This window comes from Anser brachyrhynchus (genome assembly GCF_964034855.1).
Source record: "Anser brachyrhynchus genome assembly, chromosome: 4".
Classification (NCBI taxonomy): domain Eukaryota; kingdom Metazoa; phylum Chordata; class Aves; order Anseriformes; family Anatidae; genus Anser; species Anser brachyrhynchus.
Window position 1 is genome coordinate 16,350,476 of NC_137698.1, and position 25,798 is coordinate 16,376,273.

The 25,798-nt window shown below is 43.1% G+C and overlaps 1 protein-coding gene and 1 long non-coding RNA gene across 3 annotated transcripts in view; one reads left to right on the forward strand and one right to left on the reverse strand.

Moving 5' to 3' along the window:
* Window positions 1–25,798, reverse strand: part of LOC308193986 — a 318,815-nt gene that overhangs the window by 222,273 nt on the left and 70,744 nt on the right. The window lies entirely within an intron of this gene.
* On the forward strand, window positions 12,419–19,743 carry CCNG2 (cyclin G2). Of its 2 annotated transcripts, none has more exons than XM_080589258.1 (7): window positions 12,419–13,110; window positions 14,007–14,144; window positions 15,244–15,494; window positions 15,657–15,735; window positions 15,815–15,913; window positions 16,895–17,100; window positions 17,550–19,743. In XM_080589258.1, exons 1-7 carry the CDS (start codon window positions 13,000–13,002, stop codon window positions 17,611–17,613), a joined length of 948 nt encoding a protein of 315 aa, XP_080445384.1. In that variant the 5' UTR covers window positions 12,419–12,999; the 3' UTR covers window positions 17,614–19,743. The 2 variants fall into 2 exon arrangements, with proteins under 2 accessions (XP_080445384.1, XP_080445383.1); XM_080589257.1 differs by having other exon boundaries at window positions 12,680–13,110; window positions 17,591–19,743.

A 25,798-nucleotide genomic window follows, 5' to 3' on the forward strand; every position in this document is an offset into this window, starting at 1 on the left:
AGGCAGGCTGAGCTTGGGCTGTTTGGTGGAGGAAACCCATGCAGAGGCATTTGAGTGCTCATCAAAGCAATCAGGAGATACGTATGCTGATAGCGCTGTAGAAATATCACATCGAGGCTTACTTGGGGCTCGGAAAGACTTCTCTTCTTGGGGGAAACTCCTCTTTTCAATGCCTGGAACGGAACATTCTCCCAGGAAGCGATTTTCAAAAGCTGCAAAGACAGTTACACTGTTTTCTTTGTCTGGAGGCCCAGTTTTCAAAACATATTGTGGAACATTGGGAAAAGCAATACAAGGAAATGAGGGGAAACCTAAAAAAAGATTTATGGTGAAATTAGCTGATAGACTTTGCCCAGCTCCCTGGGAGTAAGTGGTCATCAAACAAAAATAATGAGCACATAGGAGTTCTCAAAGAGGAATAAAATGGGTTCAAACACTGACTGAACTGATTTTGACCTCTGTGAAAACTGAACTATCCAAAAAACAAAAGTTATTTTTGTAAATGTGATCCTTTCTCTGCATTAAGTCAATCAATGGAATACTAATTTTCCAAGTAAGTATGATGGAAGTCAGTACATACAAATTCTAATATGCGGCATGCACAATTCTTATGTTCTGTCTTATTACTACCCCAGCTATGCTTGTTCTTACAGGCAATAATGAATTACCCTTTGAAAAAAAAATTAAAATGTTATATTCCTGAAATATGTGGCAAGGGAAACTAGATGTGGGCTCATCCATTTCTTTCAGCTTAAAATGTAGATTTCCACTGCAGCTGGACAAACCCTGGCTCCAGTTTTAAAAGAAGAATTAAGCTGTTCCACACACGAAACTGAAGCTAAATTGTTGACCTGGCATGGAACAGGGAGAAGCATCTGGCCACTAAGAGACACTAGCAGCAAGCAAGACCCCTTTCTAATGCAGTCTGCTTACTTTTTCTAAAAGAGACGAGAAAAAAAGCACCACGAGTTTTGTTCAAAGCCTTTTCAGCTTTAGGAAAAAAAAAAAAGTTTAAGAAAAAATGTCTTGCGCAGTAAGTGTCTCAGGTACCTAAGACATTTTTTAATAAAGACTCCAGAAAGAAGAGCCATGGCTATGTGTAGCACATGCAGTCAACAAACTGCAATTGTGCAATCTGTTTTGCCTCTTTTAGACCAATTGTCAGTTTTAGTGCTTTCCCTTATCAGAAGCTATCACCCTTATCATGCAGGGAGAGGCAGACTCTCAGGTATGTAGCCACTTGGTTTTGATTGCAAGTCTGGAGGACCGAGGCTCGCTTGCTTAAAAGTCTGTTGACAGTAGAAATCATTATAAGCTGAATCACAGGAGTGATGACTGAAGTGTAACATCTCTTTGGCCTCTCAGGACTGCATAGCTGTTACCACACTGTTTTCCTGCAGTCTCACATAACTTCTTCCTAACAGCAGGAATATACATTTTTTACTACAAAAACAAACCCTGTAATTTGAGCTGAAAAGGATTGGGTCTCTTGCTATCTGTTTCCACCACAGAACTTCTGGAACACCAAAGGACACTTCTGCTTTCATTCAGATCAGTGAAATAAGTGCTTACGTTTAGCAAATTAAGTATGTCTTTCATTCAGTGATGTACTTCGAGGGGAGCAATGCAAGAACTAAATTAACCTTCTTACCAGAGCTAGTTTTACTAAATAAACAGCCCCGTATTAGGCAATTTTCTCACTCAGAACAGATTATTTTCTGCGGTTTGTTTTGCTATTTGGAAAATGTTCTCAACTATTCCATTTACCTCAGTCTGCAATTGTACAGCCTTCAGACTGTGTCTGTCACCCTAGGGACTGCACCTGTAAATCAATCATTCTTCCTAGAAAATAGATGACTAGTCAGAAATGCTTGTTGCAACATGTGAGAATGCCAATTGCAGACAGGAATGTGTCGTTCTTTACAGTACTTCCAATTTTACTCTTTTAGTATTGGTAGCATGAATGGTGTAGTGGAACAGCCAGCTGATAGTAATATTTTATGTACATTTCTGCTTAATTTTGTTTTGTGTATATGATCAACATGCCTGAATCCAAATTACTGTATGGAAAAAAGCGATTCTCAGCTTAACTGTCTGCATCCAAACCTTTTTGACCTACGCTTCTACTTGATAAAACATTGCCCAATTTTGGAAAAAGCCATTTCAAATAAACGTCATCTGATGTTAAGATTAATTCTTACATCATTTGATTTGAAGAGATGTATTTTCTTGAATTCCTTTCTAAACTACAGTATAACTTCTTACAGCCTTTTGTAACAGTGCTGGAGGCAATACAGGAGAAGCAGAAAAAAATCTACTTTCACAGTCAAAGATCAATAAGTAAAGGGGCATTATAAACACAAAGGTGTTAACTGCAATAAATAGTCATAAAATCAAAAAATAGCTGAGGGTGGGAGGGATCTCTGGAGGTTTTCTAGGCCAAACTCCTGCTCAGAGCAGGACTAATTTCAAAGTTAAATCAGGTTGAATAGTTTTCCAAATTGTGTGTAATGCAGATAATGTTTAAATGCATGGGAACAGACCTCAGTGTAAATCAACTCATCACTGGGCAATCTTAGCCATAATTTAAATTTGACAGCATACCTGTTAGAGAAGCACTCAGTCTCCAGCTACTGTTGGAGTCAGGCTGGACTGAAGTTGAAAATGGCTAAAATGCTTTCTCATACATAATATGGCTGCTGAAGTTCATAACATAACTGCCATTAATGAAGACAGAACGGTTTTCTAATATCCTCTCATAAAAAGCAGTCCTGTCATATTTCCCTGATATTTTTCATTCTGAAAGATGACTGTGGCAGAAACCTTTACCATTGTGGTTCTCCTTAAATTTTTTTTTTACCCCCCATTTTCCTGATTCCTATTAAAAAAACCTCACTAAGCCATCTTTAAACATTGATTTGTGACTCCTAGGACTTCACACAATAAGGAAAGCATGCTGCTTTCATACTACACTGCCTAAAAATAGAGAAGGAGAAAGAAAGGGAGAAAGGATTTTGACTTTAAAAGTTGACAGATTCCTAAGAGCAACAGCTGAATCTATTAATTTTTCCATAACTGGACCTGGTTTCATGTGTCTTGTAAGTCTTGGGCTGTCTCCCTGCTGCATTCAAAGAAATTCTCAGGTTCATGCAAAGGCAAAGAAAACCAAAACTGTCTTATAAAGCAGAGAACATTACGTGTCTCAGGACGTTGTTAAATCTTCCAGATGCTGCGACAACAGCTGTGTACACTTGAGCATACTCACTCCAAACAAACCGTTGGTTAAAGCAACTTCATCGTGGTCTTTGGAAATGGAGAAAACGTAACAACACCTTAACAAATCATTCTCTCTGGCTCATGTAATACAGGTTTTCTTACATTTTCCCTTCCAGAACATGCAATTTTCCTTCCTTTTCCGTGTGACTACCTAAACTCTGTTCATGTTATTTACCCTGGCTGGGTTTTACTTCACTTTAGACATCATCTATAATTGGATATTTTATGTCCTGGAGAGTTCACGTCAGCGTTGCAGGAGTTTATATTGTCAACCATCCTGCAGGATCTTTAGTATTTCTGTGACACTTGCATACATACTTTTTTAAATGGACAATTTGCTCCCCAGTAACACGGTGACTTGCGCTCCTCTGATTGGGTCAGGATCATGTATATTCACTGATGCTTGTTTGGATAGAAGGTTTTACAGATTTTACAACAGTGACATAATCACCTGGCGACTCTGCTAGAAACAGCAGTCTGCATTTCCTGTCCTAGCTCCCGAATCCTTGCTGCTGGGCCCTGTCTTTGCTTCCATTGAAGGAGATGGGAGCTTTGCCACAGACGGCAGTGACAGCAGGAGTGCAGACACAGATTAGGCAAGGTGTTGGAGGATTTTCTGCACACCCTGTAGGTATTTAGGGAACCATGTGGTATGTGATCCTAAATACAAGCTTATGCAGTTTGAACTCTTGAGCTAAACCCAGATATTTCCAGGCCGGCAAAGCTACCTACTGACTGTACGTCTGAGAAAGTGCATTCTGAATTATTTCTGACTGTATTTCTGAGTTATGTCCTGACTGTACATCTGACTTATTTCTTCTGGCAAGTATCAAGAGTATGTTAGTGAAATGTGCCTGGATATAGTAGCTTAAGATGGAGCTATGCTGGAAATGTTCCTGCAGCTGTTACTTGGAAAACATCTGTGGTACTGTGCATTTGTACATCTCTGTTCACACTGGCACAGAGCAATTGATCTTGTGGAACAAAGTATAAATTATTGTTTGGAGATACAAAAAGGACATTCTGCACCAATGAACATGAAATGAATAAAGGCAGTAGTGGTTTGGAAACAGAGGGGCAAAAAAATCCAGTGTTTCATTGCTGGCACAGGCAGTAAAGAGCAAGATCAGCAGACTCTGTGACACCTCCAGAACTCCAAGTGCTAGTTATCTGAGTAAGAATAACCAATCCACTAGCCTTGAGGCGTGACATTTTTTACGCTTAGCCTTGAAAAAAGCTTCTGACTTTGATAATCTCTGACAGTCTGTGTTTGCATAGTCTGATAAAGGGGAGAATATCCAGGTTGACATGATGTGTTGTTTACGGTTAATGCTTGTCCCTATGCAAAGCATAAAAGACATCGCCCCGAAGAATTCAGTTCTAGCCAAAGACATACAATAAGGTATATTTAAGAAACCCTCTGGAAGGACTATGAGAAGTATTTTGTTTAGAGCACATTAGTTAATTAAGGGATTTTTTCATCTCTTTAGGCCTTCAAATTAAGCCTGGGTCATTAGAAGATGTGCTTAAGTGAATTCTAATGGCCTGTTGTATTCAAGAACTCAGACCGGATGATCTTTGAAAAGCAAGTGTGTGAGAAATGGGGAATGCCTTCAGAAACACAGCAGAGTGTGGGACGATGAGAAACCAGACGAGATATCCAGTAGCCAGAAATTTGTCACTGTTACTGAGCCAGGGCTCCTGCAAAGAGACGATGAGGTGTCAGTTGCAATACGTGACTCACCGTGTCATCTCCCAGTAGCCTTGTGTGAGCTCCATGTTACAGAACCTGTACACTTCGCTGTTTTACCTATTTTCTCTCATGATACCTGCATTGCATCATTAAAAAATAGAAATCAAGATGGAAATATCTTCCTAGTGCTTTGTGGACACTTTGTGCAAGGGGTCTTTCATCTCATCTTTAATCCAAATTATAAAAAATGGATTTGCACCATGCTAAATCTGTAAATAAATTTAAAATATCCGTTCCTAGTCCTCAAACTGAATGCCTCCTAGCAAGTCATTTTACTCAACAGCTGCCCAGTTGTACAGCCGGCAAGGTGACTGCTCTTTTTTTTTTCTTGGCTTAACTTTTAATGAATCATTTAAATTCCTTTTAAGCGGAATCCATGTGATTTTGAAAATGCCTTCTGAAATTATGCACAATTACCTTTCTAAAAAAAAACAAAAAACTTTAAAAAGCCGTAAGTACAACATTGCCTAGAATTATCTTGCCGATTAAATAAAAGAACCCACTTGAAATAAGTGACAAAAATATACAGTGAAGGAAACGCACCTTCCAGTTACAAATCGTTATTAAAAGAGACCTTTAAGCAAACTGCTAGTTACCTGGTCATGCTTAGACAAGCACAAGGTTATTGAAACATACAGCTTCCTTTCAGCCAATTTAACTTGCACTGAAGGCAAATTATTGCCATAAAAGCACTGAAGCACGTTGCTCAGGCATTTGGTGTAATTGTTTGCTCCTAAAAGATTACCCTCGCTGCACAGCAATGTCAGCGGGATCAGATTCAGGTCTGCATCTTCAGTTGCCGTTACAAATGCTCCCTGCAATGTTTTCCTGCAGGAAATTGATGTATGCTTTTGATATTATTATCTAAAAAAGACAGGAAGCAATATTTTAATAGACCTGTAGATGCAATATAGATTTCTGACAATGGCAGTAATGGAAATCAGTGAGACTGAGCCGACTCACAAAGGAATTGCAAGGGGCCTAATGAAAAGCTCGCCTAACTCCCCCAGCACAGGAATCATGAATAATAATTTTACTAACTGGGTAAGCAATGAAATAAGTCACAGTTTTGGAGTCTCTCCTGGTTCCTTCCTTTCTGTTGCTGCACAGAGAGTGGAATTTGAACAAGGTGGGGCAACAACAACCTGGGAGCAGCAAAACTGCAAATACTGCCTTCGTGACAGTGGGTGAAGTCATCGACAAGTGCCTTCCTCTTTGCACCTTTACGTGAGGGTTTGCACTTGTGTGTGGGTGCAGTTCCACCTTCCTCTTCTTGTGTCAGAGCTGTTTTCGAGGCCCAGGAAATGAGTTTTGATAACATTGCAGAAGTAGGTTGCGTTGGACACTGTGCTTGTGAGGTTGGCAGTTAGCTCCTTAACACCAGTATAGAGCTTTTCAACCCTGCATAGAGAGATGTCTTCACGAAAGCACAGGCAGAGAGAATCAGGCTCGATGACTAGCTTCGCTGTCTCTCCAGCCATTTCCTAGCGCTCTGTCAGCATTAGGGATGATAGATTTCTGTGGTTACCAGCATACCACACACTGCCATGCTCAGAGCCGTGAAAGAATACCTAAGGCCCTATCTATCCGTGATGTTGTTGCTGAAACAAAATCCTTTTGCATCAGTGAAAGTCATCAATGAGGGCTTGGGTTTTCTTCACGAATCAAGATTTTAGCACTAGGCACCAGTTACAAGCAATTCAGATTTTCGCTGTGTTTTGCAAGGGTTATGCCAGCTACCATACAGGGAATACAAACATTTTCTAGCAAAGACCTGTTTTCTCATGGGCTTTTCAATCTCTCTCTTTCAGTAACCTTGTCTTGGAAGTCAGGGAAAAAATGGAGTGAAAATGGAGGTCCAAAGTAGTCATCTTCAGTGTTTCACATTAACATTTCATTATCTCTAAAGGTCTGCCACCGCCGCCTTGCTTGTGAGCTGTAGTGCCTTGGTTGTGAGCTGTAGCACTGCATATTACTCAGGCATTGTTTGTATTGGGAGGTTTTGTGATTTAAGTTACACTGGAGCACTTCCTCTTGTCCCAGAACTTCAGTGCAGCTGTGCTGGTATAGGAGTACTTATATACGGTGTAAGTACAGTAGCTTTTTTTCAGAAAACAAAGTATGCAGTATCAGCACATGGCAGCTGTATACCAGCTTAAATGCATCCATAACTTTATGTGTGCGTGAATGTCTGTAATATATAAACAAATGATAAATGCTTTCTGTCTACATACAGAAAGTTGGAGTCCTAGGGTACATACAACCAGCCCTGCGTACAACCAGGGTTCTTTGCCTTTGGCCTGTCCCAGAAATGCAAGCTGCTTTGCTGAAGGTGCCCTGCAGTCAGCCACGCGGGGCAGGCCTTGCAGCTTAGGAAAGGTCCAAACAAACAAGCGGCGCCTCCAGGTTTACTCTCCGGATGTGCAGGAAAAGCGTTTCAGGACACACATCAAAAAAATAGGTAAACCTGACCTTTGCAAAACAAAGTGATTGCACCTAAACAACATAGCTATGCTATTATAAATGTTCTTGTGTAGACTAACTTGCGTTTCCCTTGGTGGTAAGCTTCCTCCTCTTGTGGAAATTCTTCTCATCCAGCCATTAATACTGTTAGATGTTATTTCTGCACTGTCCTGCCATATGTTGTAGCAGTAAAACAAAATCCCAATCTCTAAAAACTTAACAGTCTGTCCTAAATTGATTATGTCTCCATTGGTTTGTGTTTGGTTCTTGTCTGCTCAAAATATTTTCTGCTAAGTATAGCTCCCTTCTTGCGAGCAAACAAGCTGGGTTTCTTTTTTCTGCACCCTCCCTTCCTAATTTCAACAGCTATTTTGAACTCAGGGTGGGGTCACTCGGGCATACATGCACTGTCATTGCTCGTCTCCAGATGAGTTCATGTTGCCAGAGAACCTTTTCCTCAGCACCAACCTCATATTTGCATTCATCCTTGGTCGGCAAGCCTCGCTCCCCTTCCTTCATTTAGGAAGCACATAATAAATCCGAATAAATTCATTTATTTGTGAATTCTGAACCTGACCGACTTCCATTAGCGCAAGGCGACATGTGTGAAATTACACACCTCTGTACTGAAGGCAGGAGCTGTACCGGTGGGGACATTGACTCCTATGGCTACTAGAGGATCGAGTGGCACTCTCCTGTAGGGGCTGGCGGGTGGGCAAATTTTAAATTCCAGGAGACTTATGCATCATTTTATCTCCCAGACTTGTTCCTTTACAACGGGCCTAGTGAGGAGAAGCCTATGAAAAGGGTTCAGTTTTGAAAGCTTTTATCACCAGGGACTGGTCCCAGTGTTTCTACAAACAAGAGTCGGAAAAATATTTTGGGCACACGCACACACACAAAGCCTTTATGTATAAAAGTGTACACACTGAGGGTATTTTATTTGCTTAAAGCACCACCTGCTTTTCCTCCCCTCAGTTAAACAAGTCACACAAATGTCAAATCACCCCATGTAATTAAAATGGAGTTTGTTTTTTTATATATATATATATATGATGCCTCTAAAGGGGGGAAAGATTCTAGGGCTAATCTCATTTGATGCAGGCTCTCCTGATGTTTGATACTTTACCCATATTCTTAAAAGAGCTTGAATCATCCTTGAATAAAATGCTAGTTCAGCATGAGCTGTTGTCTCCTGCATCATTGCAGAAAAAATGGGTGTTGGCCAAAGCGGACACATGTTTTTTTCCCCTTGAATTAGGCTAAGTCCCTAATGATCATATAGCAGCAGTTTGGTCTTAGAGAGAGAAGTAGTCGTGACTCCAGTGCCTTCTGCCTCCCAGTTTTTAGCACTTCTGCTGCTTTCCTGTTGCCACTAACCTCCATACCAGTATAATGGGATTGCAATAGGGCAGTTAGATTAATTAGTGGCTGTAAAGCATGTGAAGCTCTTTGTTTAAGTGGTTCAAATAAAACTATTGTTCCAAGTGACCCTTATTGTTCTTACCTAGGTGACCAATTGCTGAGCTGTGAGTCCATGTGTCTGGAGTGTTAATTACCGCGTGTCCCTTAATCATGAAGGTTTGTAATCCTATTTCAGTTTGGAAGTGCTCATGCCACAAGGCCCAATTAACATCTCTGATATCATCTGCTAGTCCTCACACAGCTGTTAGCCATCCATAACTATTCTCGATGAATTGCTGTGCAGACCTGCCAGGGCACATTTTGCCAAGCTGTACTGGAAGATGGTTTAGCAAGACTAGATAAAATATTACCTTTGTAAGGTATTACTAATGCCATTTGATGGCATTGAAAAGTCTCACATCACAACAAACAAACAATAAATATTTCCTTGTTCAGTTTAAAATTTGTCTTACGGAATGCAAAGCTTTTAAGTTAAGGCTTTGGTATAAATCCTCACTTTTATTAGGATCCCTAAAGATTTCAGATGGTTTTTACTCCAGGTTTAATTCCTTCTTCTGTTGATTTCACACCAGCCTTCCAGTGCAGCCTAAATCAAGAGTCCTCCATCCAAGGCTAGCATCACCGTTTCTACCTAATGAGTGCTATAGCATCTGTAGCTGAGGAGTTTGAAACTTTTCATTTACTGTATCTTTAGGTTCCCAAAGAATGTCAGGAAGGAACTGCTATTCTGTAAAGCACAGCATGTCACAGAATAGATAAATTGTGTTTTCTCATGATACTGGAAACATTTATCTACCCGCCCCCCCTTCCCTTAATCACAATTAAATGGCGCATTGAAAGAAAATTAGCTGTTCCTTGCACAGGAAAAAAAAATACAGATTATATTTCTAGACCTTACCGTGACTCCTCCTTTGCCTGCAACACTTGACTGTAGTGCCAGGTCCAGACAGCACAGGGAGCAGACTGAGTTTCCCTATTAATAATCCCAAATAAGATGCTGATGAGTACATTGCTTAAACTAAGGATCCTTCTGTTTTCTTTGTGTTTTGTTGTTGTTGTTGTTGTTGTTTTTCAGGCCAGCTTAGCTCTTTGCAACAGCTCAGTTAATTTTGGAGAAGGAAAGAGGTGCAGGTATCCTCATCTCCTAGCACAGAAAATGCACCCATCTGATGCCAAGCTGCACAAAAGCACAGTTGAGCATATAACAGATTTCCCCCCCTCCAATTACAGGAGATACGAATGATCATTTTGCAGAGTGCTCTGTTAAGTTTAAATTAGTAAAGAGAATGCAAGTAGATGGCCAAATTAGTATTTTTAGTTGTCATGCCATGTGTTTAGCAAACGAACCTTTTTTGGCATTTAGGTAAACTGGAACATATGTTCTGCTGCGCGGTGTAGTTCAGCAGTCAGACAGAGAACATCCATGCTGCTTCTCAGTGGGGGCAAGACACACTGCAGAATGTGGGGGAAAGAAGAGACAACTGCCAAGGGGATTTGGTGTCAGGCTGCAGCTCAGAGCCTCAGCCTGCACACACCACATACATGGCGTCGCTGCAAGCAGGCAGTTTGAAGCCAGCTCCGCTAACAGTAAGCATTGTTGTTCAAATGGGAGCAGAACTGCTGCTATTGCAGATCCTAAAACTACTATTATCCCTTGGCTTCAGCCAGAAGTTGTCAGCTGCCGTGCCAATTTATTCTACAGCACCCTCGGAGGGGTGCTATATCTCGGGCTGCTCAGAGATGTATGATGGTGACTTGCGGAAAACGGACTCCACAATTAGTAAGATTGTAAAGTAGGTATGATTATTCAGCGCTGGGCAGCACAGAGGGTCGTGCCACCAAAGTCGTGCACACCTGATGCAGCAACTTGCCTTGGTTATATGCAGCAAAGAGTTACACATGCATGAAGTTTCACAATGCGCCTATACATACGCATGACCTATCCCCGCTTCACATTAAAATTAGTTCAAGAAGTCATTTCCATAAGCTCCTCCAATCTGTGCTTGCACAGTGTCTCCTGGTGGTGGTCGTCGGGGGTCGTGGGGATGAAGGTTGCTGACTCTTCCTCATCAACGCTAGTTGACCTCTTGTCTTTGCGCAGACTCAGTTGCTCCTCGGCTCTTGTCCATCCGCAGGACCAGTTTCTGCCAGTTTCTTAAGACAGGCTCACACTCTTATTAAGAGACTGACCTTGGTAAGGGGCCCAAGGCTTCTTGCTTTAGTTAATTTGCACAATGCACAACAGTTAGCAAAGACACTAAGTAGCATCCTAGTTTAATGCTGTCAGCGCTCTATCTCTGCTTGATAAGATTCTCCTAACTCCCTCTCTCAATGGTACCACAGGAGCGCCGTCCCGTCAGGAATATCTCAAGGAGACATTGTGCATGTTTGTGGGAGTCCAATAGTGCTCATCATCAAAATATACTTGAAGAAATTGTTGGCCATCATCACTGGCATAGCAGACAGTAACTGTGCCTAGAAATAGAGATTGGCATAGCAACATTGCTGACTGTTTTGTAGAGAAGGCGGCTTATTTTTCCAGACAGCGACATTTAATAAACATTTTCTGTTTGTTGAAACTGTGGAGCCTCCCTGGATCAAACTGAATGCTAATCTGCTCAAGTTGCCACCACAGATTTCTGTCTCCAGTGTGTACACATCGCGAGTCATCGTGGTTTCATTGGTTTTGTCCGACGACATTTGTTCCTGTGCGTTTGTCCACAGAGAAATAGGCTGTCAGAGCATGGAATGCCCTGAAACTGTTCCACAAATCCCCCAGGCAATGATTTATTTTGTGAAATCCTGTTTTATTTTGTTGTTACGACCCTGGTAAGCTGCAGGGATGTCCTTTGATGCACCCTGTGACTGGCGGGTAGATAGGTAGCCATCAGCCATTGCCAGCCGTTGATGCATTGGCTGTCCTCTCCCTAAACGTAAATGCACCACGATTATGAGAGGCTTGGAAGCGTGCATCTTAAATCTGAGCCACACAACGATAAATAAACCTGGTAAATAGACCCGGCCCTTGACACAAAGCACCGCAGGGGCGTTTTGAAGCCTGACAGGGGCCCGGAACCTGTGAGACACAGCGTGAGGGGGACGCGGGTCTTGGGGGAGCTGAGGTACTCGAGCCCTATGCTTTATGGCACCGGAGTACAGGATTTACGGCGGCTCGGCGTGCGCTGTGGGGCCGCCGACTGGGAACGTCCGTTGGCGGCCACCGCCGCGCGCCCCCGCCGCCCGCGCGCGCACCCTCCCCCTTGTGGCCGTTGCTAAGGCCCGCGGCTGTGGGCGGGGCAGAGGCAGAACTCGTCCGGCCAATCGGCAGAGACCCGCCCTTGCCCGGCGGCCAATCGCGGCCGGTAAACAACACAACGAGCGGGGCGGGGCGAGGGGAGGGGGGAGCAAAGCTGCCGGCCAATCAGCGGCCGGGAAGCGCGGGCCAATCAGGACGCGGAAGGCTTTGGGCGGACTTTTTGAAACGAGCGAGGGGCCACAAAGGTCCCGGGGCCCTTTAAAGGAGTGATGAGGCTTCAGTGTGTCCCTCCGCCGGAGCTTAGCGCTCGTCAGAAGGAGCGCGGTTCTGTCCTGCTGCCCGCTAGGCGGGTGCTTATCCCGATGGCTGCGGTGGGTCCTGAGCGCCGACGCCTTTCAGCGCTCCGCTAGGGTGCGCGGCTGGGCGCGGACTACTTTACGCCCGCCGGCCGGACCTAGCAGGAATCACTCCGCGTTCGGAACAAAACCGGGGGGGGGGCGGGGCCGCACCGCCTCCATTTTACTGTGGGGCGGCGGCGGAGCCCGTGGGGGGCGGTTCGGGATGGCGGCGGTGCCGCGGGCATCGCAGTGACTCGCTGCGGGGCTCGGGCGGCCCTGCCTGGATGCGGGGCCCGGGGGGGAGGCGCCCCGCGTCCGAGCGCTGAGGGGAACCGGGCTGCCCGCCGCCGCCGGGGGAAGCGAGCGGGGGGGGGCGGGCCCGGCGCCCCCTCGGCAGCGCCTGAGGTGAGAGCTGGCAGCGGCCGGCTCCTCCCCTGCCTCCTTCCCTCCCTGAGGCGCCCCCCGGCTCCGGGGGTGGGGGAGCGAAGATGAGCAGCGAGGCGCTGCGGCTGTTCAAGCAGCTGAACCTGCAGCTGGAGCAGGAGGGGCGCTTCCAGCCCCGCGAGAAGGGGCTCAGCCTCATCGAGAGCGCGGCCGAGGTGAGGAGAGGCTCGGGGGGAGGCGTCCGGGGGGCAAGGGAGGCTGTCCCCGCAGGGCAGGGGGAAACCTCGGAGCTGGGAGGATTCGGCTGGGGAGAGTTGAGTCTTTTCTCTCCGAGGGGCTCCGGGCTTTTGTTCTGACGCCGTCCTCAAGCTGCTGCTGTTTGAAGGCGTTGTGCTGTCAAAGGGAGACGGGCAGGGCGAACGCGGTGTCTGGGGGTGTGATAGTTACTGCTCGCACCTTGGGTCATGCAGCGCCTAGAGAGCCTCTGGCTCTCCTTCCCACCTCGGGAAGGCTGGGATGTAAGTAGGCAACTTAACAAAGGGCTAGCGGGTACTTTCTCGTTAGCGAAGCCTAGGAAAAATGAACCACAAGACACGGAGTATTTATCAGCAAAAAAAAAAAAACTGAGCATAAAAACTGCCATGTTAATGACCCGAGTTTCTTACAGAGTTCATGGAAAGCTTATGTTGTGTTAGATTCTTGTGAGTTTTGTTGTTGTTGCCTTAGTATTTGATGGGAATAATCTCTGTGAAATTGGTCCACTTGTTCTGAAAGCAGAACTTGTACTTGTGTAGTTATTTGCAGTCAGGCAGAACAGATGATAAGCTGGGTTTGGTCACCTGTTTCCCTAAGGTTAGGAGTGTCTGTGTGTGTACGCTTGGTGAGAATTGTCGTATGGTAAGTGTGCACTTAAAAATTTGGATATTGCACTGGTGAGTGTCTTTTGAGTCTCAAGTATGTGACTGAAAACTTCCTAGGTTAAAAGACAGCAACAGGAAGCATTTAAGGAGAGGAAAACAAAGAATTGTTTCCCTTTAGTCTAAGTAAGATTGCTTTGGGAGTATTGACAGTCCACTGTTAATCAATTTTGACTCTGCTTTTCTTGCGACAGAATGAAAATACTCTGTGCCCGAGACAAAGGAATGCCAAGGTGGAAGATCTCTGGAGTCTGACCAACTTTTTTGGTTTTTCAACTGAAACGTTTGTTTTGGCTGTTAACATTTTGGACAGATTCCTGGCTCTTATGAAGGTATATTTGGGGGGAAAGGGGACCTGCTGTAGTGTCAGCTGGGAATATACAGGTTTCCTGTGAACTTTCTTTCCAGACAAATGGGGGGGGGGGAAGATTGTGATCTGGGAGATAATGGGCTATTTATTGTTCTTAAGTTAGTGATGTTGCTAAAGTGCTCATAGGCAAGCTTGGAAGTAGAGTACAGTTCTTGCATGAAACATTAGCTTATATTGTGGTGATACATTTACTACTTTATGGCCTCTTCTTACCTTTAAAGGCAAGTAGCAGCATGGTTTATTTTATTTACGATAAGTCTGTAGCCTTTACCAGGCAGATGCAAAAGACCAAGTATGATTTAATAAAGAACTAAATAAAAAAAAAAGTTTGAAAACTACTTCTAGGTACTGTGGCAGTACTTAAATACAAGTACTGTGGTAGAAGCTTAGTTTTGAGCTGGAACTAATGCCAAAAGATCGTTTTCTGGGTGTGTTGTGTTTGTGCTGCTTTGTGGCAGACAGTTGCAACCTAAATCAGTTCCACATTGTTGAGCTGGCAGAAATATTAATGTCTAGAGTTGGATCAGTTCTCCGGCCTGACTCAGGGTTGCACAAAACATTTTCTCTGGTATATGGCAGAGAACAGCAGAGATAGGGACAACTTGTTGAGGGGTAGGACTGCCTAGAACAAGCTCGGGCCGGATTTGGTTGGGCTTTAAAAGAGTAAGTGAGCACTGCCACTTGGAGAAGGGAGGTAGTGCAGCTCTTGCTTTGTCATGTTTTCATAGCGTAGTGGTGTGGAACAGCTTCAATAGAGGGTGCTCGGCTGTTGAACTTCGGTGTCCTTCAACTTGGCAGTGACAGGTTGATACTGCCGTATTGGCTCTGCGTTTTGGTGAAACTGAAGTGATGAAACTAGTCATGATTGCATCAGGTGTATGAGTGGACTGATGTCAGGTGTATGAGTGGACTGATGTCAGGTCTAATTGAGATAAGTTCAGTCTTTCTGTTGAACTGTAAATATTTCAAAACTGGTCACTCAGGCTGGGTGAGCTGTTTTTCCCTGTTTGGTAAGCACCACATGTACAGGCGGGAAGTGTTCATTGCGTTTCCTCTTTTAGGTGAAACCCAAGCATTTATCCTGCATTGGAGTTTGTTGTTTCCAACTGGCTGCCCGAGTAGTTGAAGAAGAATGCAATATTCCATCTGCTCATGAGATTATCCGGATCAGCCAATGTAAATGCACTGTGTCCGACCTGAAACGGATGGAAAAGATAATTTCAGAAAAGTTGCACTTTGAATTTAAAGCTACTACTGCCTTAACTTTCTTGCACTTGTACCATACTATTGTACTCTGTCATACCTCAGAAAGGTGAGTTGCATGTTGATGCTGTCTGCATAGGCCTCTTTTTTCTTCAGCTGCACCTTAAAATGATTATGGGGTTGGCTAGAGAGGAGGCTGCTCCTTTTGTCTTACTTCCTGACATGTCAATGCTTGTTGACATGAATGCTGTTTCTCTTGGGTGTCTTACAGGAAAGAAGTATTGAATCTCGACAAATTGGAAGCACAACTAAAAGCTTGCAACTGTCGTCTAGTCTTCTCTAAAGCAAAAGTAAGTCGAAGTAGCTTTTCGTTGACTTCTGAGTAGGCTTTGATTCATGTATGCTGAGCAGTGTTTTTTGTCCTTCTAGCCATCTGTCTTGGCCTTGTGCCTTCTCACTCTTGAAGTTCAGACTTTGAAATCTGTTGAGCTGTTTGAGATACTTCTGCGTGTTCAAAAGCATTCAAAGGTAAGTATTTTTGGTAGGTTATTTTTGCAGTTGCTGGGGCTGGTGCAGCTAATGATGTGCAGCGTTACATGTAAGGGACACCTGCTGTCAGCAGGCAGTCTGCACAGGTAGTGCTTGGCATCAGCTGAGACAAGCCATGAAACAGGCCTTTAAGCATGTCTGAAATTCTTATGCTGCTCCATTGATAGAATGCCAAATGCAAATAACCACTCCTTAGTACAGAGTGAGGTTGAGTAGTCTCTCCTCAGTGGCACATCTTGGCACCTACCCGACATACAAAAGGATTATAGCTTAAAAAGTGGGTTAAATGTATAAAATGAGAAGAATTGCTGATCTAATACCTACAAGATACATGTTTTAACAAGCAGCTGATGTAACTTCTACAGTTCTAGCTGCATGTTTTAGAGACTTCTACTGTCTGCTAGTATGACTAAACTGTCTGCAGGGCAAGTTATTCTTTTTGTCTAAATAGCTCTCATAAAATTTATAGCTTCTAGCTGCGTGTTGTAGCAAGCGATAGTCTAAAACAGACTTATCACTGTTGTAGTCAACCTGAACTAATCCAGTTTCTTGAGGAGTGGAAGTAGTTCTTAAAGTATGACATTACCTTTAAAAGATGGTGTTATCACAAGGGCAGCAGGACGTCTCCAAGTAGGACCCTCGTACACTGTCTTATGTTAGTCTTGTTGTGCTGTGTTCACACAAGTAAAGCTCTCAAAAATGCTCTCTCATTTTTCCTGTGGAAACAATGAAAATGTTAACAGCCACTGACAGGCAGCTGTTCCTCAAACTCAGACAGGTGTTTCTAGGGGGTGTATAGGTGTTCACCTTCAAAAGCAGCAGAACTTTGACAAAGGTGTGACAGTTAGGAATATCATTTCTCTTGACTGTTTCATTAAGTCACTTCCTTTAAGGTAAAATGGAGGGAGGAGTTATCTTTTCTGTCTGCTAATATAATAAAGTTGTTTTTTCACTTTCCAGATAAGCGATAGTGACCTCCTTTACTGGAGGGAACTGGTCTCGAAATGCCTGGCAGATTATTCTTCCCCTGAATGTTGCAAGCCTGATCATAAAAAGCTAGTTTGGATTGTTTCAAGAAGGACAGCCCAGAATCTACAGAACAGTTACTACAGTGTTCCTGAGTTGCCAACAATACCAGAGGGTGGCTGTTTCAATGAAAGTGAAAGGTTGGTAAAAATGGCAGCTACCTTGGGGGAGGTCCTCATTTTCTGGAAATATTAATGGTAACACCGAATAATGAGGCTTATTCAGTAACCTTTGAGAAAATGTTACCTTTGAAAAGATTAGTGGACTTAAAAATACATCTTAGCAGAAGAAAAACTGTGGAACCGTCATTGCGATGTTCAAGAAGCACAAGGCAGCTTTGGGGGGTGGGATGTGTTCTTTGTAGATGGTAAAGGAGGCTTACAAAGTCTTAAAAAATCGTTTACACTAGAAATGTGGAGCACTGGTGTCTTGATTGGTAGGACTTTTTTTGGCATTAGGAAAAAGGAAGCCGTACCTTGTTATGACTTAAGCCCTAGTGATGAGGAGTGTTCAGTTCTGAAATGTTAGCTAGGAGCAGAGCAGTTTGCATGAAAACACAGGATTGAGGAATACTTTACCTCTTCCACAGTGTTGTGCTATGTTTAAAATCTTTCCTACTCTTCCTTCCAGTGAAGACTCCTGTGAAGATATGAGCAGCGGAGAAGAAAGCCTTAGCAGTTCTCCTCCCAGTGATCTGGAAGGCACCTTCTTCTTTGAACTCAAAACTAAAACAAAATGGCAAACTCTTAACTCTCAGTCTTCGCATTAAGTCTTGATTGTAGTAGGTTAAGATTTTTTAATGCACCACAGTCTCGGCAATAATAAGAGGAGGTGGTATTCTGTAAACCGTCTGTGTTAAGGCAAGAGTTGCTGTGGTACAACAATGCTTTGAATGCCTGCCTTGTTTTTGCTTTTCTAACTTTTAAGGGAAAAAAACAGCTCCCATTCAGGTCCCAGTTCAGCCAAAAGTTGATGTATAGTTTTGATGTCGATGCGGATAAATGCAGTCCTGTGCCTGGTGGCCCCGATGCTTAGCAGCTAAACATAAGCAGCGGTGTTCCCTGGCAGCACGGCAGGCTGACAGCATACTGGGCTGCCTGAACAGGCTCAGGGTTGAGGGAAATAGGTTTGTTTTTCTTCCCTTGACGTTTGTTCTTGCCTGGAGCAGTGTGCAGTTTTGGGCCAGCTTGTTCAAGTCTGACACATAGCTGCCAAGATGGTCAGGGGGTCTGGGGTACGGGGCCTGTGAGGAAAGGCTGGGGGAAATGGGGTTACTCACCTTGGCACAGAGGGCTTTGAAGGGGAGTAGGGTCGAACAGCAGCCTCTCAGTATGTGAGAGAAGGTTGCTGAGATGATTATTTCATGGCCTTGACTGAAATTCATGGAGTAAGAAAGAGCTATGTCACACACAAGTTGAAATAGGAGGTTTTTCAGTTAAAGTAATGGAAGACTTGGGCTCCATGGGGGACAGTCGAGCATGGGAATGGACTAAGAGGGGCTGCACGATCTTTGTCCTAAGAGGTTCTCAGGCTTCAGTGTGACAAAACCCTGAGCAGCTTCTCTGAACTCAGTGTTGGTGCTGCTCTGGGCAGGGGCTTGGCACAGTCCTCCTGTGAGAGCCCCTCTGCTCTGCAGCGTTTTGTGATGAGATCAAATTGGCTGAGTGGGTTAAGTGGCATGATGTGCACACAGTACCATGCTGAAGTGATGACTTACTGTCAAATGGGCCTTCTTAATACTGTAACTGCTTTAACACTTCATGTGCTGGGCTACTTTTCAGCAGTTTTTTCAAGCAGTTTTTATTTGAAGCTTAGTTTTTCATACACTTGAGGAATCCCTGTTTCAAATTAGGAGTATGCATGGTAAGAGATTTCTAGTCAATAAGAGCTTTTACTAAAAGTGGTAGCATAAAGTGTGACAGGGCTTACTTTCATATTTTTCTTTAATACAGATGAACTTACACTGAAACTCACGATGTATGCTTCAGTGTGTTTAAAATCTTAGTGTTAACATGTTAAGTCCATATTGTTAGCCTAGGCTTATTGACATGGTAAATCTTGAAGTCTACATTCCTTTGAATATTTAACCCTTGTAGTTGATTTCAGTATATTCATGTTATTGATTGAGTCATAATCAGACTTGTTTGCATGCTTATGTAAAGCAGTTAGTGCAGGAAACGATATTATGCAGTAATATCAGGTAAATGTGATGTTGATGAAGTAGTTAATGTAATGGTTTTTCCTGAACTTTGTAACGAAGCACATGAACTGAAGTATGCTTGCACTCCTCTGTACTGAGACTATGGCAGGTAGCAAGCGGAATTAACTCAGAATAACGGTGTGAAGCGTGGTGGTGCCAAAGTAGAAATGAAGGAGCAAAGAAGCTAGAGGCCGTTTTGTAGGTGGAAGAGTTGTTTTAGAATATGAGCAGTGCTGTAAGTTCGTAACTGTTACATGATTGCAGTTTTATAAAAATACAAAAAGTTTACAAAAAATGTAAATAAAAATGTAAATTAAAAATGTACAGAAAAAAATTTAAAACAAAAAAATGAACAGAAAATACTGTATTTTTTTACCTTGTAACTTTTGTAGGTATGTTGCATGTAGATATTAATTTATTGTGTACTCTGTATGATACGAACCCTGTACACCAGAAGACTTCTTACTGCGAGTCAGCACCTGGAAGCTCACTTTGGAAATAGAGTACCTTGGTTGCAAGTAATGAACCTACTGCATCCTGTTTCAGTTGAGAACAAAAATAAACCAATTGCTGTATTTGCTAACTGGTGTGAGTCACGGTTGGTTGTACTTGAAGCATTTGGCTTGCTTTCTTCTTCTGTTATCTAGCTTGTGTGGTATCCCAGCTGCTTCCTCGGTCCTCTGGAAGTTTTGGTAAGCTGCTGGCAAAGAAAGCCTTTTGTGCGTGGCTTGGTGCTGGATGTGAATCTCTTCTCAGCTTTGCTGCTCTTGGTTTTGGAAGCTGGTGAGAGGCTTATCACTCAGGTGCAGCTGCGCTCTGCTGCGTGCTGGTATGAGTTTTGCTGATGGTGTTTGCACATCTGGCAAAGGAGAGCTCCCACTAGTGGTAAAGTTAGGGATGGTCATGCACCAAGTGTACTGGGTTTTGCTGGATCTGTGCTTGCTGCTGTTTGCAGTCTTCTGGGTGAAACTTGATCTCTGGATGTATCTATCATTGCGATCAGAAAGATCTACAATAAGTCGTTTAAAAAAAAAACTTGAATCAGTTTCCTCTTCCTGTCAACGTGCCCATCTTAGGAAATATTTCTGGTCTCTCTGTTTCAAAATAATGGATAAGAGGCCCTAAATGTCTGTCTGGCTCTTCACTGTAGGCCCTCAATGGGCTTTCATAGCATGGGAAGAAAGACATTGAAAATCACTCAGGATGAACAAGGAAAAGTGAGAGAAGATTCACTGACCAAGTCACAAAGGCAAAGGGGGATTGGGAGAATTAAGAACTGCCAAGTGTAGGAGAGGATCAGGTGTGAGACCATCTAAGGAACCTAAAGGTGGACAAGTCCATGGGACCTGATGAAATGTATCTGAAAGTACTGAGGGAACTGGCAGATAAAACTGTTAAGCCACTATGTATCGTATCTGAGAAGATGCTGAGCTCCAGTGAAGTTCCCAGTGACTGGGAACAGGGAAATATAACCCCACCTTTCAAAAAAGGAAAAAAAGCTAGAACCACAGGTCAGTCAGTCTCATCTCTGTACTGGGCAAGATCAGAGAGCAGATCCTCTTTGATCCTCTAGATTCTGGGATGTATGCCAAGATATCCCTGATAGATGCCGGGATGGATCCCGGGATAGATTCCATGATGCTGGGATAGATCCTGGGATATCCCTGACAGATCCCGGGATAGATTCCATGATGCTGGGATAGAGTCCATGATTCTGTGACAGATTATAAGACTCCCTGATAGATTCCATGATTCTATGGTAGATTCTGTGATAGATTCTATGATTGTGTGATTCTATGATAGAATCATAGAATTTGTCATAGAATCTATGACAGATTCTATGGTTCTATGACAGATTCCATGACACATCCTATGACAGATTCCGTGATTCCATGATAGATTCTATGATAGTGTTTATCATAGAATCCTAGAATCATCATAGTGTTTATCATAGAATCATAGAATCTATGATAGATTCTAGGATTCTATGATAGATTCTATGGTAGATCATTTGACAGATCCTATGATCCTATGAGAGATCCTATGGCAGATCCTATGATTCCATGACAGATCCTATGAGAGATCCTATGATAGATTCTATGATAGGTTCTGTGATAAATTCTGTGATAGATAATATGAATCTGTGATAGATTTGATGATAGAGTCTATGATTCTTTGATAGATTCTATGATTCTGTGACAGATTCTTTGATAGATTCTATGATTCTATGACAGATTCTTTGATAGATTTTATGATTCTATGATAGATACTATGATAGATTCTGATTAGGTGATGGATTCCATGATAGATTCTGTGATTCCGTGATAGATTCCATGAGAGACTCTATGATAGACTCTGTAATTCTCTGATAGATTCTAGGATTCTGTGATGGATTGTATGACGGATTCTATGATTCTATGATGGATTCTACATTTTAACAATAGATTCTGTGGTTCTACAGTAGGTTCTATGGTAGGTTCTATGGTAGATACTATGATAGATTTTATCATTCTGTGATGCGTTCTGTGATTCTATGATAGATTCTATGATGGATTCTGTGATTCTATGACGGATTTTATGAGGGATTCCATGGTTCTATGATAGATTCTATGATTCTCTGATGGATTCTACGATGGATTCTGTGATAGATTTTATGATTCTAGGATAGATTCTGAGATGGACTCTATGATGGATTCTATGATTCTGTGCTGGGTTCTGTGCTGGGTTCTGATTCTGTGCTAGGTTCTGTAATTCTATCATAGATTGTATGATAATTTCTGTGATTCTGTGATGGGTCCTCTGATGGATTTTGTGATAGAATTTGCGATTCTATGGTAGATTCTGTGAGAGATTCTATGATTCTGTGAGAGATTCTATGAAAGAATCTATGACAGATCCTATGATTCTATGACAGATCATTTGACAGATCCTATGTTCCTATGAGAGATCATTTGACAGATCCTATGATCCTATGAGAGATCCTATGACAGATTCTATGATTCCATGACAGATCCTATGAGAGATCCTATGATAGATTCCGTGATTCCATGATAGATTCTGATAGGTTCCGTGATTCTATGATTGATAGAGTCCGTGATTCTATGATTGATAGAGTCCGTGATTCTATGATTGATAGAGTCCGTGATTCTATGATTGATAGAGTCCGTGATTCTATGATTGATAGAGTCCGTGATTCTATGATTGATAGAGTGATAGGTTTTATCTTTCTGTGATGGATTCTGTGATGCGTTCTGTGATACAATCATAAATAATAGGATTCTATCATAGATACTATGGTATATCCTATAATTCTATTAAAGAATCTATTATATATTCTATCATTCTGTGAAAGATTCTGTCATAGATTCTGTGATAGATTCTATGGTTCTATGATGCATTCTATGATAGCTTCTAGGATAGAAGCTATGATTCTATGATGGATTTTATGATGCTATGATAGATTCTGTGATATGATTCTATGACAGATTCTATGACAGATGCTATGATTCTGTAACAGAATCTATCATAAAATAATAGAATCTATCATAGATTCTATGATACATACTATGTTAGGTTTTATGATAGATTCTTTGACAGATTCTGTGATTCTTTGATGGATTCTATTATAAATTGTATGATTCTATGATAAATAATATGATTTTATAATAGATTCTATGACAGATACTATCATTCTATAATAGGTTCTCTGATAGATGCTATGATTCTATGATGGGTTCTGTGATGGGTTTTATGATGGATTCTAGGATTCTAGGATAGATTCTATTATAAATTCTATGAGTCTATGATATATAATATGATTGTATGATAGATTCTGTGACAGATTCTATGATAGATTCTATCTTGGATTTTATGATTCTATGATGTATTTTATGATAGATTCTATGACATATTCTATGATTCTTTGATAGATTCTATGATAACTTCTATGATTCTGTGATAAATAATATGATTTTATGATAGATACTGATAGATTCTATCTTTCTATGATAGATTCCATGGTAGATTCTATGATAGATTCCATGGTAGATTCCATGGTAGATTCTGTAATTCTATGATAGAGTCCATGACAGATTCTATGATAGAATATATAATAGAACCATAGTTTCTAATATATGATAGAACCATAGATAGAATGATAGATTCTGTGATAGCTTCTATGACAGATTCTATCATTCTATAATAGATTCTGTGACAGGTTCTATGATTTCATGATAGATTCTATGATTCATTCTATGATGTATTCTGTGATAAATTCTATGATTCTGTGATGGATTCTGTGATGGATTCTATGATTCTATGATGCATTTTCTGATAGATAATATGATAAATTCTATGATTCTATGATAGATACTATGATAAGTTCTATGATTCTATGTTAAATAATATGATTTTATGATAGATACTATGATAGATTCTATCATTCTGTTATAGATCCTATGATACATTCTACGATTCTATGATAGATTCCATGTTAGATTCTGCAATTCTATGATAGAGTCTATGACAGATTCTATGATAGAATATATGATAGAATCTATCATAGAATCATAATTTCTACTATAGAATCTATGATAGATTCCGTGATAGATTCTATGATATGTTCTATGGTTATATGATAGATTCTATGATGGATTCTTTGATGATAGATTCTATGATATATTCATAAGAGGGTTCTGTGTGGTGGGTTCTGTGTGGTGGGTTCTGTGTGGTGGGTTCTGTGTGGTGGGTTCTGTGTGGTGGGTTCTGTGTGGTGGGTTCTGTGTGGTGGGTTCTGTGTGGTGGGTTCTGTGTGGTGGGTTCTGTGTGGTGGGTTCTGTGTGGTGGGTTCTGTGTGGTGGGTTCTGTGTGGTGGGTTCTGTGTGGTGGGTTCTGTGTGGTGGGTTCTGTGTGGTGGGTTCTGTGTGGTGGGTTCTGTGTGGTGGGTTCTGTGTGGTGGGTTCTGTGTGGTGGGTTCTGTGTGGTGGGTTCTGTGTGGTGGGTTCTGTGTGGTGGGTTCTGTGTGGTGGGTTCTGTGTGGTGGGTTCTGTGTGGTGGGTTCTGTGTGGTGGGTTCTGTGTGGTGGGTTCTGTGTGGTGGGTTCTGTGTGGTGGGTTCTGTGTGGTGGGTTCTGTGTGGTGGGTTCTGTGTGGTGGGTTCTGTGTGGTGGGTTCTGTGTGGTGGGTTCTGTGTGGTGGGTTCTGTGTGGTGGGTTCTGTGTGGTGGGTTCTGTGTGGTGGGTTCTGTGTGGTGGGTTCTGTGTGGTGGGTTCTGTGTGGTGGGTTCTGTGTGGTGGGTTCTGTGTGGTGGGTTCTGTGTGGTGGGTTCTGTGTGGTGGGTTCTGTGTGGTGGGTTCTGTGTGGTGGGTTCTGTGTGGTGGGTTCTGTGTGGTGGGTTCTGTGTGGTGGGTTCTGTGTGGTGGGTTCTGTGTGGTGGGTTCTGTGTGGTGGGTTCTGTGTGGTGGGTTCTGTGTGGTGGGTTCTGTGTGGTGGGTTCTGTGTGGTGGGTTCTGTGTGGTGGGTTCTGTGTGGTGGGTTCTGTGTGGTGGGTTCTGTGTGGTGGGTTCTGTGTGGTGGGTTCTGTGTGGTGGGTTCTGTGTGGTGGGTTCTGTGTGGTGGGTTCTGTGTGGTGGGTTCTGTGTGGTGGGTTCTGTGTGGTGGGTTCTGTGTGGTGGGTTCTGTGTGGTGGGTTCTGTGTGGTGGGTTCTGTGTGGTGGGTTCTGTGTGGTGGGTTCTGTGTGGTGGGTTCTGTGTGGTGGGTTCTGTGTGGTGGGTTCTGTGTGGTGGGTTCTGTGTGGTGGGTTCTGTGTGGTGGGTTCTGTGTGGTGGGTTCTGTGTGGTGGGTTCTGTGTGGTGGGTTCTGTGTGGTGGGTTCTGTGTGGTGGGTTCTGTGTGGTGGGTTCTGTGTGGTGGGTTCTGTGTGGTGGGTTCTGTGTGGTGGGTTCTGTGTGGTGGGTTCTGTGTGGTGGGTTCTGTGTGGTGGGTTCTGTGTGGTGGGTTCTGTGTGGTGGGTTCTGTGTGGTGGGTTCTGTGTGGTGGGTTCTGTGTGGTGGGTTCTGTGTGGTGGGTTCTGTGTGGTGGGTTCTGTGTGGTGGGTTCTGTGTGGTGGGTTCTGTGTGGTGGGTTCTGTGTGGTGGGTTCTGTGTGGTGGGTTCTGTGTGGTGGGTTCTGTGTGGTGGGTTCTGTGTGGTGGGTTCTGTGTGGTGGGTTCTGTGTGGTGGGTTCTGTGTGGTGGGTTCTGTGTGGTGGGTTCTGTGTGGTGGGTTCTGTGTGGTGGGTTCTGTGTGGTGGGTTCTGTGTGGTGGGTTCTGTGTGGTGGGTTCTGTGTGGTGGGTTCTGTGTGGTGGGTTCTGTGTGGTGGGTTCTGTGTGGTGGGTTCTGTGTGGTGGGTTCTGTGTGGTGGGTTCTGTGTGGTGGGTTCTGTGTGGTGGGTTCTGTGTGGTGGGTTCTGTGTGGTGGGTTCTGTGTGGTGGGTTCTGTGTGGTGGGTTCTGTGTGGTGGGTTCTGTGTGGTGGGTTCTGTGTGGTGGGTTCTGTGTGGTGGGTTCTGTGTGGTGGGTTCTGTGTGGTGGGTTCTGTGTGGTGGGTTCTGTGTGGTGGGTTCTGTGTGGTGGGTTCTGTGTGGTGGGTTCTGTGTGGTGGG

What these genes read in the sequence shown, in the direction of transcription:
- CCNG2 (XM_080589257.1), top strand. Translation starts at nt 13,000, where the DNA reads ATGAGCAGCGAGGCGCTGCGGCTGTTCAAGCAGCTGAACCTGCAGCTG. An exon ending in GATTCCTGGCTCTTATGAAG is followed by an intron (nt 14,145 to 15,243) that starts GTATATTTGGGG and finishes TTCCTCTTTTAG; the next exon opens with GTGAAACCCAAGCATTTATC. An exon ending in GTGTTCAAAAGCATTCAAAG is followed by an intron (nt 15,914 to 16,894) that starts GTAAGTATTTTT and finishes TTCACTTTCCAG; the next exon opens with ATAAGCGATAGTGACCTCCT.